Source organism: Brassica napus, chromosome C8 (genome assembly GCF_020379485.1).
Source record: "Brassica napus cultivar Da-Ae chromosome C8, Da-Ae, whole genome shotgun sequence".
Taxonomy (NCBI): Eukaryota; Viridiplantae; Streptophyta; class Magnoliopsida; order Brassicales; family Brassicaceae; genus Brassica; species Brassica napus.
Genome location: NC_063451.1, coordinates 39,791,565 through 39,806,932, shown reverse-complemented (window position 1 = coordinate 39,806,932; position 15,368 = coordinate 39,791,565). Strand labels below are relative to the sequence as shown.

Here is a 15,368-nt window from a genome sequence, read left to right as displayed (position 1 = left end):
TATTTTGTCAGTTTCTACACTCAGTTTAGGACCTTCGGATATTATGGGTGTATGTACCCTTCGGATATGTATGATAGTCACGGGTGTATGTACCCAAGACTTGTCTTTTCTACTCACGGGTGGTATGTACCCGAGCTACTTGCTTCATGTCTCTCAATATATAAAAACTATGTCTTTAAGTTGTTTCAAGCATTCTTCTTATCAGTTTCATTTGATAAAACTGTTGCCAATATCCATCTTCTTTCAATTACCACTAGAATCTTATTAGGATCACCACACATCACAAGAATCACCACGAGATTCACCACAACAATCACCAATCACCACGCCAATCACCACGAGAATCAGCACAACAATCACCAATCACCACGAGAATCACCACAACAATCACCAATCACCACGAGAATCACCACAACGACCAACACAGCTGGTTGATTGATCTCACCAGGATCACCACACTTGATTCATTCATCTTACCATCGAGCTCCACACTTGGTTCAATTCATCTCAACCTATACTTTTCATCAACCATAGAGGTAAGTAACAAACAAAATTATATGTTTAATAATAGATGAAAAAACTTAAGAAAAAGAGAATAATAAGTTTAAAAATACTTTAAAAATTATAAGATGATATAGATATCATCTTAGACGGAACAAAAAATAATCTTGTCAAATATGAAACCCTACTGCATAAAAAATATTGATAAGGATAAATTAGAAAAAATTTAAGAAAAAGAGAATAATAAGTTTAAAATTATTTTAAAAATTATAAAGATGATATACATATCAGCTTAGACGGAAAAAAAATAATCTTGTCAAATATGAAACCCTAATGAAGAAAAAAAAATTGATAAGGAAAAATTAAAGGAAATTAAGAAAAAAAGGATTGTAAGGTTAAAAATGATAGACATACCATATAGAAGAGAAAAAAAATGAAATTATAAGTTTAATGAAAATAAAAACGGATTTATAACCCCCTCCCTATTGCTTTTTGTAGGAATAAAAAAATCAAAAAATATCATCAACAAAGTCTTCATCATCAAGTGATGAAGCAGATGAAGTTTTTGATGAATTCATCGACACAGTAATTGATGGTCACCCCAACAAGTCCAAAAGACGGGCTTATATCGAAAGAGCTCGGGAACAAGGACACAATCAGCTGTGGAACGATTATTTCAATGATAATCCTACATACCCACCGGAAATGTTTAGGAGGCGTTTTCCAATGAACAAATCATTGTTCCTTCGCATTGTGGAACGTATAAGTAATGAAGTTCCATACTTTCAGCAAAGAAGAGATGCTGCCGGAAGGAACGGGCTATCTCCACTTCAAAAGTGTACGGCAGCGATACGTATGCTCGCATATGGTCAGTCAGGAGATACATATGACGAATATCTCCGACTTGGTGACAGTACAGCACGTTTATGTTTGGCAAATTTCACTGATGCAATAATACTATTGTTTGGATATGAATATCTACGAAGCCCTACAGACGAGGATCTTCAACGATTACTCGATGTTGGAGAGGTACGGGGGTTTCCGGGAATAATAGGCAGCATCGACTGTATGCATTGGGAGTGGAAAAACTGTCCAACGGCTTGGAAAGGTCAGTTCACACGGGGTTCAGGAAAGCCGACAATTGTCTTAGAAGCCGTGGCATCACAAGATCTTTGGATATGTCACGCATTTTTTAGCTTACCAGGTACACTCAACGATATCAATGTTCTTGATCGGTCACCTGTTTTTGATGACATCTTACATGGTCGAGCGCCTAAAGTTAAGTTCAAGGTCAACAACCACACTTATCGTATGGCCTACTATCTTACTGACGGAATTTATCCAAACTGGTCAACATTTATCCAATCCATCCCACTTCCTCAAGGTCCTAAAGCCGAGAAATTTGCACAAAAGCAAGAATCCGCCAGAAAAGATGTCGAACGGACTTTTGGAGTATTACAGTCGAGGTTTGCAATTGTTAAAAACCCAGCTCTACAATGGGACAAGGAAAAAATAGGTAAGATAATGAGAACTTGTGTCATATTGCACAATATGATAGTAGAGAACGAACGACACGGATACGCTCAAATAAATATTTCTGAGTTCGAATCAGAAGAGTCAAGCAGAAGTTCAAAGGTGACAAGCAGAGAAAGTATTCAAGCTGGTGATATGTTAGGCATGCGCAGAGAAGTTCGAGATCAAGAGAAGCATGCTCGTTTGAAAGCTGATTTAATGGAAAATATTTGGCAAAAGTTTGGTGATGAAGATGAATAAGCTTTGTATATTTTTCAATTTCTCAATTTATGTAATCTACTCTTTTAATGTATTGAATAAATAGTTTTCACAAATTTAATAATATTTTTAATATTTTATTCATGTATTCTGAATAATTTGAATTTTAAAAAAAAAATATTATTATTTTAGTCTTATGAACTCTTTCTTCAGGTTCACCAATGCAGAAAAAGACAAATACATGTTCATTATTATTTATGAACCCACAAAAAAATATTAAAAAAATCATGTGAACCCCAATGGTCATGCTCTTAGGGGCTTGGAGAAAATGATATCCGTCTCATTAATTCTAATTAATTTTTCCATGTGCGTTAGGTGGAATCGTTTAGCCATGCAGATGTCATGCAATGTAATGGTTGTTTTATATTCTTTTCAATAATGCTTAGGTTATTTTGATTACGAACAACAAGCGCATAAACTCAATGAAGACTACTATGTATTTTTAAATGGGCATTTATTTGGTATGAAAAAATGGTCCCTTTAAGGTTATACTGAAATATTAGCTAGACTAGCTTGTGTATATCATAGTTATGGAGATATTGTAATTTATTCGTAACTAATACATCCAATTGTACATCAATATATACGTGCTTTACTGTTTGATTCTGAGTTCTGGCTCATTGAGTGAACTTATGAGTATTGCTATGAGCAAACGATTAGGTTTGCGTGAGTAAACGATTTAGATTTACATGTCAAATAAGCAACCATTTGTAATTTATTACTGAATAACAGATTGAGTTAATAAATCAACGTAAGCCATTAAATATTAAGAAACAAAAAAAAATCGACCTTTCGAAAAGTCATCAATTATTACCAGACAGGAAGGGATGGTGGTGGGCTGCCTTGTATGCAAAAAAAAAGGGTTTACAACACAACTTTCATAACCATAAACTTAAATTCCATTGTTCAGAAGAACTATAACAATAGATTCATTCCACAGGACTTGCTTTGCCAAAGAATCCGCATCTCTCTTTTTGCCAAGATGAATCCACGAGAGAGATAAAATCAAATGCTGATGACAAACGAATTATTTCAGCAACAATCCCATAAATTTCTGCAATCGGAGGCCCTGTAGTGAGGGCTTTAACCAGCTTAAGCAAATCAGATTCAATTGATGGATCCCTTTGTCAATGCAGGTTGAGAGGGCTTCACAAACGGCCAAACTCTCTATTATGGATCTTAAATCTATTTGATATGCGTTTCTGTCTATAAGTATGGAATATAACTTACCTTATTATGAATCTTAAATCTATTTGATTTGCGTTTTCTTTGACAAGTTAATCAATCCTGCGAAATATATTTCGTCGTATCAAAACTATCATTAAATAACGAGAAAAGGATTCTATGAAAATATTAAGTCATGCAGTATGGTTGAAAGTTAAGACTTACTTTTCCAGTATCAAATCAACTGAAGAGGATCTTGCAGCGATATGGTTGAAACTTAAAAGTATCATTTTAAGAAATGTTGTCACAATACTATTGCTTAATATTTTGTTTTATCAAATAGCTTCCATAATTTTATTGAAACAGAACAGAACTTGTTTTCTTTACAGACAAGTAAAAACTTTAGGCAACGCAACGTACCAAAGAGGAGGAAGCCGATCCATCTAACGGGATAAATACAATTAAAAAGTCTCCCTACCAATTACGAAATTGGTCCACCTCCTCTTCAAAAGGATATTAGTACACCTAGTACTAGTTGATCATGAAAAATATCTATATATACAGATTATTGGGAAGCACATAACACTACTTTTCTACTGAAACACAAACCATCAAAAGTTGCACGTAAATAATCACAACATGGCAACTACGTCATCCGCGTTTTCAAATCATAAGTTCCAGATCAAACTATTGTTCATTCTGACGTTAAACCTCTTTTTTCTTCATACTTCAGTGTTTGCAAATTCATCAAAATTCTCCAAATTCTCAAGACACCCTAATTCCGAGTCATCATCAAGAAGAACCAAACATTCAACTTCTGACGATGGGTTTCTACACTCAGTCCAACTCAGCTTGGACCACGCTCTCTTAGCTCACTCCCTCGCCTTAAGCCTCACGCTCTCGCACCGTACAGCTCAACCAGTCATACTCGATCCGGTCAACGACTGTCTTGAGCTGCTAGACGACACAATCGACATGTTGTCTCGCATCGTCACCAAGCCTAAAGATCACGTCAATGATGATGATGTCCATACTTGGCTAAGCGCAGCGTTGACTAATCAAGAGACTTGTAAACAAAGCCTCAGTGAGAAAACAAGCCTCAACAGAGACGGAATCACGATAGATTCCGTCGCAAGAAACCTCACCGGTTTACTCACCAAATCGCTAGACATGTTCGTTTCCACGTCTAGACCTGAAACTGGTGGCCGGAAACTACTGTCCCGTCAGGATTTTCCCACGTGGGTTTCATCTTCGGACCGGAGGCTTTTAGAAGCTTCGGTGGAAGAGCTGAGACCGCACGCGGTGGTGGCCGCCGACGGGAGCGGGACACACATGAGCATAGGGGAAGCGTTGGCGTCTTTGGAGAAGGGGAGTGGCAGAAGCGTAATTCACTTAACCGCTGGAACGTATAAAGAGAATCTCAATATTCCGAGCAAACAGAAGAACGTCATGCTTGTTGGTGACGGAAAGGGCAAGACAGTCATTGTCGGTAGCAGAAGTAACAGAGGCGGGTATGATACTTACAAAAGCGCTACTGTCGGTGAGATTTTCCTAAACATTTAATCATATCAATTGGATAATTAATAGTAGTATTTATTTGTCTATTAAATCTAGTGCACTATTTATTTGTCTATTTTATTTATAAAATTGATAAAGACTTCTATAAAAAAATTTTAGTAGTTTTTATCATATTAGGTCATTTTGAGTTATGTTCTCATTATACTATTTAGTAATCTTTAAATGATATGTTTAGAAAATTGTTTCAAATTAGTTGATGTTTTCAATTTTTTGATATAACATTTATTAATATTTTATATTATTGTAATAATTTGAATATTCTGTTTATTTTATTATATTGGTTGAATTATATAATTAAGTGCTAATCTTGATAGTGGAATTATTTAGAAATCTTATATATTAAATCAGAAGTCACAACCTTGATTCATGTGTGATTTTTTTAAAAAATGGACATAATGAACTTATTCCTAGAAAGACATGTTACATTTAATATTTAATCTTATCATTTAAATTTTGGGCTTACTATAAATTTTTATTGAGCTATCAATAATTGGATTTAAACAATAGATGATCCATTGGATTTATAGATAGTATAAATTAAATATATATAATTTAATGTTGTAATACTATACCTCTATATGCTAAATATTTAAATATTTGTCGATGTTAACTTTTAAAATTATAAAGATTATTTTTTAAATAACAAAAATATATTATCTAACAGATTAATCTTTACTATTTTAAACTAATGAAAACAAATTTTAAACTATATAGTTTATTTTAAAAATTAAAAAAAAAACTAAATATTTAATTATTTATTCGATAATATAAATCTATGAAGTAAAAAGTTTAATTTTTTAAAAAACTTTCTAAATTTGTGAAATATTACAATATCTTTGAATATGACAATAAAACAATATTTTACTAATCTTTGTATATATAGTTACAATTTTAATAATGAAATAATAATCCAAAAAATATATATAGAAAAAGATACAGATACATGTGAAAGTTTGAAATAATCTATTCAATGAAAAAAATATACAGTAAACTTATTATGTTTTAAAAATTGATAGACACATATATATCATAATATATATCAATTTAGAATTGAAAACAAAATATTTATATAAAAATAAATGAAAACAAAAATCTGCGCGGTTGCGCGGGTCGAGATCTAGTTAATTTTTACTCCCTCTGTTTCTAAATGTAAGTAGTTTTAGCTAAAAGAGTTTGTTTCACAATATAAGTAGTTTACATATTTCAATGCATCTTTTTCATTTATTGGATATTGTGTGACCAATGAAAAAATGTTAGGTTTTTAATAATTAGTTGAATTAATTGGTTAAATGATATGTTCTTTTAAATAATTTTCAAAATATTAGTGTTTTTAAGCAAAATTAGTTATAATAAAAAAAAGGAGGGAGTATAATTTATGAACATAATCTTGTAACGTATATAAAAAAAGGAGGGAAAATTACTAATTATTAGTTTACAAAAAAAATTACTAATTATTATTTACTTTGGAAAGCCGCCATGGGTGACGGATTCATAGCTCGGGACATAACAATCGTGAACAGCGCCGGACCAAACGCGGAGCAAGCGGTAGCATTACGGGTCGGGTCTGACAGGTCCGTTGTATACCGATGCTCCATCGACGGGTACCAAGACACACTCTACACTCTCTCCAAACGACAATTCTATCGAGAAACCGACATCTACGGCACCGTCGACTTCATCTTCGGAAACTCCGCCGTCCTGCTCCAAAGCTGCAACATCGTATCCCGAAAAGGCTCCTCCGATGAGAACTACGTCACGGCCCAAGGACGGTCCGACCCGAATCAGAATACCGGAATTTCGATTCATAATTGCAGAATTACCGGTTCGACCGGGACTTATTTGGGTCGACCGTGGAAGCAGTACTCGAGGACAGTTGTGATGCAATCATTTTTGGATGGTTCGATTCATCCTTCGGGTTGGTCTCCTTGGCCGAGTAGTAATTCTCTGAAGAGTCTGTTTTACGGAGAGTTTGGTAATTCGGGTCCTGGGTCTTCGGTTTCGGGTCGGGTTGATTGGCCTGGCTACCACCCTGCGTTGACGTTGACTGAAGCTCAAGGGTTTACTGTTTCTGGTTTCATTGACGGAAGTTCATGGTTGCCGTCAACCGGTGTTGTCTTCGACTCTGGGCTTTTATAATTCAAAGTGATTTTATTTAATTTTATTCTCATATGTTACCCTTATACTGATTACTAATTAATCAGCAATGATATAGTACCAAAAAAATTGTGATTTATCAAATGTTTTGTGTTTGGATTTATACTATTGTATTTGTAATTTATCTTGCCGTGAATAAAGTTTTGAAAATGGCATTGTAATATAATGTTGACTATTTACATATAATATAGACAATCATATATAATCTATTCGACGCATGACCATAAATGGCAAACGACGTTGCCTACAAGACTACTACTACACAGAAGTTTCGGAAACCTTTGGAATCATATATATTTTGAGGTGCGAACACGTACACTATACCGAGTAAATGCATGTAAGTGTTTATCTATAAATCACCACATGGAATCCGTATGGTTTCATAAGCAGATGCATTACTCAATCACACGAACAACTATGGTCGGGATTTTAAAGAATATAAAATATTAAATAATTAAAATAGAGTTTTAGAAAATATTTTAAAATTATTTCAAATGTTAACAGGAATACTAGTATTTTCAAATATCCTAAAATTTCTCCAAAACCATACTTAAATTTATAACATTAATTTCGCAAAATTAACTCAATTATCAAATTTCATGGAATTTGTTATATAATCAAATTTCAAACTTCCTCCTCATATCTCTATAGATTGTGATCGGGGATTTGACTTTGAAGGCTTTAAAGACTTTACAATTATCTAAGATCTCTAAAATCAATAATTTTACCAATCACAATTTGGCTTTTCTAAAATCTCTCAAATCCCCTAAAAATACTCAAAGCCTCAACTTCCATTTTTCATTCATGTTTCTTTAATTTTTCTAAAAGCTAGAATTTGTGACTTTTAATTTTTTTCTAAAGCCACAGGCCCACGGCCATAAAAGCCACAACCAAAAAAAAAAAAAAAAAAAAACCACAACCAATATTTTTGTAAAGTCTTTAGTTTAAAAGCCATAGCAGTCAAAGTCCTAAACAATCAAAGCCCTAGTCCTTTTCTTTTTGGTTTTGAGTACAATCAGCGATTCTGACATAAATTGGTTAAGTGAATATCAAAATAAGTCTGTATGTTGTTGCATGCATTCTGTTTTCATAGACAATATGGTTTCATAAACAGATGCATGACTCAATCACACGAACAACAACTCTCTGTATTTAAGGAATATAAAATATTAGTAGTAAATAATAAATAAATTATTATTTTAAATGTTAAAAGGGAATATTTTCAAATATCCTAAAATTTCTCCAAATCATCCTTAAATAACTTCGCAAACCGCTTAGTTTATGCAGAACGAGATACAGCAAGAGTAAGAATTCTTTTTCTGGCTGTCTTCCTCCTTTTCTACGTTTGGCTTGTAAACGAGGTACATGTCGAACTTTATTCATCTCTTTGCTACTACTGAATAGTGAATACTAATTCATGTTTTCATCAACTGTTTTTTATATATCATGCTCATGCACAATGGTACTTTTTGATCATCATGTATCGATGATAAAGACACTTTGAGATTTGTCTACTTAAATATACTTTGTTGTTTCGTGCACAGAAGATGGATCGTATTAGTAGTCTACCTCTACCAAAGGATCTTGTTTGTCATCTACTGTCCTTCCTTACGACAAAGCAGGCTGCTCGGACATCGGCTGTGTGGCCAAGAGGTGGCGCGAACTGATTGCTTTTGTCCCTGATCTTACTCTTGACGACTCTGAGTTTCTGCATCACGAAAAAGGTAAACAGGACAGGGCGAAGGCAGGCTCATAGAGGTGGGGGCAAGTGCACCCATAATAATTTTACTATTTATGAATTTCTATACAAAATCATTAAAACTTTGTTGTAAGAGATGGCAAAAATCAACCTGTGCACCCCTAATCATTTAAGTTTTATGTCTTTTATATCTTAGTGTTCTCATCTTTGTTGCCAGAGACTATCCAGTAGTTAAAATGGATAACTTGGTCGAGGCTCAAGTCCATCTTTTGGTAACTGAAGATGAGATCAACCGAGTTCGAGCGCCACATGATGATGAGTTCTTTGGGTTGGATGAAGGCTTAGACGATCCGATTCTACTGTTTCCAAATGTGGGGAAACTCATGAACGGCATAAGAAATGTTAAGTATCTCGACTTGGAACCAGATACCCTAAGAGGTAAGTATTTTTCTTTATTTTTTTACTTGTTACACGTAGTTTGCAAAATGTATGTTTGATTTTTTTTGTGTGACTATGTCTTGTTTTCAGGTGCTTTCTCTATGCTGTGAATCGATGCCGGTCTTCAACAATCTCAAGTCTTTTTTACGTATTAAGAGTGACAAGAAACGTGGATGGCAAGCGATGCCGGTTCTTCTAAGGAGCTGCCCACGTTTAGAAACTCTAGTCCTTGAGGTATGTATAATGTCAAAACATGTACAAAGATTGTAGTGTTCATATTCTGAATCCCTTATTGTTTCTTCCGTGATTCCAGGGTCTCTTGCACCATGAGAAAGATAAATGTGGGGATGCTTGTGACTGCATTATTCGGGAAGACAAAGGTCTTTCTCTCGCATCTTGGCCCGTGACAATGTTGGAGATCCAAGGGTTTCTTGGAACAATGAAAGAGATGGCATTGATAAAGCATTTCTTGGACAACTTTCAGTGTTTGAAAGAGATGGAGATCTTCGTTGAAGAGGATGAACCTACAGAGCTCAGAGTGCCTGAAGTGGCTATGCTTATCCCGCAGATGATAGAAGTGCACAACAGCTTATCAAGCTGCAATGTCCAGCTCCTGGTCAGTGATTACTTGTCTAAGAAGTGGGCTGCAAAAGGAAGCCTCTGAAGAGCAAAACTTGTTTATAGTTTTGCTAAAGTCACTGTCTGTTATTTTGCTTCCTTTCAAACCAAACCAATCGTAAAAACCTGTTACCTTGGTCCCTCTTCAAAGCAAGAGTTTGTTTGTAAATAATACACAAGTATTTTTGGGTAGATAAGTCTACCTCTTTTTGGATTTTCTCATTGATTAAATAGACAAAACAATAAGGGAAATGGAGATCAACTCCTACAAAGCTGGAAATGGGAAAGTGGAAGAAGTGGTTTCCTTATCTCAAGGAAGACCAAGCCATCTTCTTATTAACTAACGTGAAACACAAGAAATAACTAAAACTTAGGAATAGAGTTTTAATGAAAATACTTTCGGTTTGGAACTCGAATCCGGTTTGATGATCTTCGGTCTGGTACAGGTGCATCATTACTCCCCTCCCCAAAATGAATCTTGTCCTCAAGATTCAATGTCGGAAAACTCTTACGTAACTGTTCCACGTGCTCCCATGTTGCATCTGCTCGAGTTAGACCTTGCCACTGCACTAATGCTTCCTTGACATGCACACCATCCTGTTCTCTGGTGCGTAGATCCAACACGGCCTCGGGAGAGAGCTTGAGTAAACCGGTAGACCGTATTGGCGGTAGAGCTCCGGATGTGGGAGTGCCGTTGCCAATACGTTTCTTTAGGAGAGATACGTGAAAGACAGGGTGCACACGCGTACCGTCGGGAAGTTTTAGGCGGTATGCAACTGGGCCAATGCGAGCCGTTATCTCAAAAGGCCCGTAGTATCTTGTGGCAAGCTTCTGTGATGTCCGACGAAAGATGGTGTGTTGTCGATATGGTTGTAGTCGCAAGAATACCCAATCTCCTTCTGTGAAAGTGACATCCATGCGATTAGCGTCAGCCACCTGTTTCATGCGATTATTAGCTTTATCCAAGTTGGTCTTGAGATCATGGAGAACTCGGTCGCGCTCACGCAGCAAATCATCCAATTCTCGAAGGGGTGTTGAGTTGCCTTCATAGCCAACCAAGGTGGGAGGATCTCTGCCATACAGAGCTTTGAACGGGGACATTCCTGTTGAGGCGTGGTAAGTCGTGTTGTACCAATACTCCGCCCACGGAAGAAGAAAGCTCCACTGTTTCGGTTGATTGTGTACAAAGCAACGGAGGTACTGCTCAATACACCGGTTCACCACCTCCGTTTGACCGTCGGTTTGGGGATGGTAGGCAGAAAACATTCGGAGCTTTGTCTTGGATAGGCGCCACAGTTCCTGCCAAAAAGAACTTACAAAGATGGGGTCACGGTCACTTAGTATGGTTTTAGGGATTCCATGAAGCTTGACGATGGCGTTGAGGAAGTGCGCTGCCACTGACTTGGCCGTATATGGGTGTGTCAAGGGAACCAGATGTGCTGTCTTAGATAGCCTGTCGACCACCACCATTATGGATGTGTGATTATCGGATCTTGGTAATCCATCGACGAAGTCCATGGAGACATCATCCCAGACTTGTTGCGGGACTGGCAAAGGTTGGAGTAACCCTTTAGGTGATAGGTTTTCAGACTTGACCCTCTGGCAGATATCGCATTCGGCTACGTACTCCTTAACGGAGTTATGCATAGATGGCCAGTAGAATTGTTGAGCGAGGCGTTTGAAAGTCCTCAGTACCCCTGAGTGGCCGCCGAGTGGTGAGTCATGGAATTCCTGTAGCAACGTCGTGACAAAAGATGAGTCAGGTGGAATGACTAACCGATTGTTGAAGTAGATCAAACCGTTTCGCCATAGGTAGGGTTTGCCAGGATTATCCTCTGCTGACTTGCCGATCTTCAAAAAGTAAGGATCGGATTTGGTGATATTGCGAAGGTTACTCCAAAGGTCAGTTTGCGGAGCATACAAAGCATTGAGGCTAGGGCTGTTGAGGCGGCGAGAGAGAGCATCAGCCGCTGCGTTTGCTGTCCCGGGCTTGTACGTGATTTCATAATCATACCCTACTAACTTGCCCATCCATTTCTGCTGTTCTGGTGTTAAGATGCGCTGCTCCAGTAAAAACCGTAAGCTCCGCTGGTCCGTTTGAATCGTGAAACGACGACCAAGCAGGTAAGGACGCCAAGTCCGTACGGCGATCACAATGGCCAACATTTCGCGAGCATAAGTTGACCACGTCTGTTTGGTTACTCCCAACGATCTACTCATATACGCAATTGGCTGTCCGTTTTGAGTTAAGACCGCGCCAATTCCATAGCCGGAAGCGTCAGTTTGGATGATGAATGGCAAGGAAAAATCCGGAAGAGCCAAAGTTGGAGTGGTCGTCATTGCAGTTTGAAGTTGCTTGAAAGCTTCGCCGGCTTCCGGAGACCATTCGAACCTTCCCTTCTTCAGCAGGTTCGTAAGTGGTCGTGCAATCACACCGTAGTTGTGCACAAATTTGCGGTAGTAGCCGGTCAAGCCAAGAAACCCTCGCAGCTCTGTGACAGTTGTTGGAGCTGGCCAGTCCAGCATTGCTTGAATCTTGTTCTGGTCCACCTTGACACCAGCCCTTGAAATAATATGCCCCAAGTATTCCAACTCTTCCTTACCAAATTCACACTTCTTGCGTTTGACGAAGAGTCGTTGTGCTCGTAAGATCTCAAAGACTCGTGCAACATGTCTGATGTGCTCCTCCTCTGATCGACTATACACCAAGATATCGTCAAAGAAAACGAGAACAAATTTGCGCAAGTATTGACGAAATACCGAGTTCATGAGCGCCTGAAATGTTGATGGAGCGTTGCATATTCCGAAGGGCATGACTAGGTATTCGTAATGACCGTTGTGTGTGCGGAAGGCAGTCTTATGGACGTCTGAAGAATGCATTCGAACCTGATGGTACCCGGCGGTCAAGTCGAGCTTTGTAAAGATAGTGGCGCCGTGTAATTCATCTAACATGTCATCGACCGTAGGTATAGGAAACCGATCTTTGACGGTTACCGCGTTCAAGGCACGATAGTCGGTGCAGAAGCGCCAAGATCCATCTTTCTTCTTTACTAGTAGGACAGGAGAAGAGAACGGACTCGAGCTGTTTTGAATCGCACCTGAATTCAGCATGTCCTGTACCTGCCTTTCGATTTCCTCCTTTTGAAAGTGTGCGTAACGATAGGGTCGCACATTGATCGGGTCGCATCCTTCTTTTAACACAATCCGATGCTCAATCTCGCGTTGCGGTGGAAGCTCCGTTGGTGTGTTGAACAGATCGTCATACTGATCGAGCAGTCGTTGCATCTCCTCTGATGCCGGAGGGGTTTCGTCGGTGGACTGTTGGATGCTCAAAGTGAAACAAGCGTGGCCCAACTGGATTTCCTTGATAATTGCTTCTGGTTGGGCCTCACTCATTGTCTTGTTTTGCAGCCCACAGATTTTCTGTTTTTCACCAGCCCACGTAAAGTCCATGGTTTGGGCTTCCCAATCACACAATGTTGGCCCAAGAAGAGTCAGCCATGTCATCCCCAAAACCATGTCTAAACCGGTGAGAGGAAGCGTAAAGAGATCGATGCAGAAATTGACACCGCCGACGACAGTTGAGATTCGTTTGTACACGCCGGTACAGCGGAGGGGTCGTCCATCAGCAACTCGGACCCGGAAAGGTTGTGTCGGGACCATCGTTAACCCAAGGCGTTTAGCGATCTTCTCGTTGATGAAACTATGAGTGGCCCCACTATCAATCAACGCTATCATCTCCTGGTTTTGAATTCGAGCTTGAGTACGAATGGTCTTTGGTGAATCCCAGCCAGTGAGAGCCTGAATGGTGATTTCGGCCTCCGCCGCGTCTCCCCCTGCTTCGTCGTCACCCTCATCCTCTTCGTCTCCCTCAATGAGTAACAGTTGCGATTTCTGACAGCGGTGGTCTGGAGTATACTTTTCGTCACAGCTGAAACAAAGTCCAAGACTTCTTTTTCTCCGTAGCTCTTCCCAACTCAATCGTTTCGGTTGTCCCGTAGGTGGAGTTTTGGCTGGCGACGTCTGATCCGGCAGCGGTCCGCGGTTGTTGCGACTGGAGAAAGAACGTCTGTTTCGTTGTAACTGCTCGTCTCTCATTCGCGCCAGCTCAATTGTCCCTTTGAGGGTTTTCGGTTGGAACATGCGGATGTTATCCGAAATGTTATCGTTGAGGCCTCCGATGTAAGTTCCAATGAGCGCCTTCTGAGTCCAGCCCGAGACCTTATTCTGTAGTCGTTCAAACTCTCGTTGGAATTCTCGTAAGGTTCCTGTCTGACGGATCTTAGATAGAGCTTCGTCGAAGTCCTCTGCTGCAGTCGGTCCAAACCGAGCCCACAGTTCTTCTTCGAACACATCCCAGGTGATTGGAACATGCTCCTCGTGGAGGGTTTTGGAGGTGGCTTGCCACCACTCGTTGGCCTCGTCCTCCAGATGGTAAGAAGAGAAGTTAACCTTCTGATCTTGTGGTAATTCCTGGTAAGCAAAGTATTGTTTTGCTTTACTTAGCCATGCTGTTGGGTCTCCTCCTTGGAGTTTTGGAAACACCAGTTTCACATGGCGGTTGTTGGTGGTAAGCGTGAATGGGTTGTTGGTGACGGTGTGCTCGCGCTGAACGGAGGCGGATGGTTGGGTTCCTTCTGGCTGATGGCTTCCGATCGGTGTGCTCGAACCCCCTTCTCGGATGCTAATCACGGCCGCATTAAGCATTTGTCGAAAGGAGTCTTCCATACTTCGGAATCTAGTATTGATCCCGTCGTTGATCTTCGAAACCTCATCCTGGACCATACCAAGCCCAGTTTCCAGATCGGATAATCGTTCTTTGTTGCTTGCCATAACTCTAATAGACTTCAAGTTACGGCAAAGGTGCTCTGATACCAAATGTTACCTTGGTCCCTCTTCAAAGCAAGAGTTTGTTTGTAAATAATACACAAGTATTTTTGGGTAGATAAGTCTACCTCTTTTTGGATTTTCTCATTGATTAAATAGACAAAACAATAAGGGAAATGGAGATCAACTCCTACAAAGCTGGAAATGGGAAAGTGGAAGAAGTGGTTTCCTTATCTCAAGGAAGACCAAGCCATCTTCTTATTAACTAACGTGAAACACCAGAAATAACTAAAACTTAGGAATAGAGTTTTAATGAAAATACTTTCGGTTTGGAACTCGAATCCGGTTTGATGATCTTCGGTCTGGTACAGGTGCATCAAAACCTTTGTTCTGTTTCATCTCTTATTTCTTGCTGAATAATCAATGTTTTGTTTTCTTCCTTTTATTCCAATTTTTTCTGTGATTTACTATCTGTTAAGCTTAATGTAGGTTTTCAGGAATCACATTAATGCTTTATTCCATACTGTGTGAAGTGTGGTGAACATTTGTTTTAAGAATCTAATCAAATCATATACAGAGTAACTTAGGCCATGGCGTC

The 15,368-nt window shown here is 38.8% G+C and overlaps 2 protein-coding genes across 2 annotated transcripts; both read left to right on the top strand.

The window, feature by feature from the left end:
- The first annotated feature begins 4,011 nt into the window (after window positions 1-4,011).
- Window positions 4,012-7,351, top strand: LOC106368312 (probable pectinesterase/pectinesterase inhibitor 35). Its single transcript, XM_013808234.3, has 2 exons — window positions 4,012-4,996; window positions 6,506-7,351. The coding sequence occupies exons 1-2, from the start codon at window positions 4,096-4,098 to the stop codon at window positions 7,168-7,170; spliced, it is 1,566 nt and encodes a 521-aa protein (XP_013663688.1). The 5' UTR covers window positions 4,012-4,095; the 3' UTR covers window positions 7,171-7,351.
- Window positions 7,352-9,439: 2,088 nt separating this feature from the next.
- LOC106363605 (putative F-box protein At3g58820) lies at window positions 9,440-9,989 on the top strand. Its single transcript, XM_022707900.2, has 2 exons — window positions 9,440-9,559; window positions 9,639-9,989. The coding sequence occupies exons 1-2, from the start codon at window positions 9,440-9,442 to the stop codon at window positions 9,987-9,989; spliced, it is 471 nt and encodes a 156-aa protein (XP_022563621.2).
- Window positions 9,990-15,368: the final 5,379 nt, after the last annotated feature.

Excerpts from the sequence above, each read along its gene's own strand:
- LOC106368312 (XM_013808234.3), top strand. The coding sequence starts at position 4,096 with ATGGCAACTACGTCATCCGCGTTTTCAAATCATAAGTTCCAGATCAAA. Across the intron at positions 4,997-6,505 it reads TTACAAAAGCGCTACTGTCG|CCGCCATGGGTGACGGATTC; the intron begins GTGAGATTTTCC and ends TACTTTGGAAAG.
- LOC106363605 (XM_022707900.2), top strand. The coding sequence starts at position 9,440 with ATGCCGGTCTTCAACAATCTCAAGTCTTTTTTACGTATTAAGAGTGAC. Across the intron at positions 9,560-9,638 it reads TAGAAACTCTAGTCCTTGAG|GGTCTCTTGCACCATGAGAA; the intron begins GTATGTATAATG and ends CCGTGATTCCAG.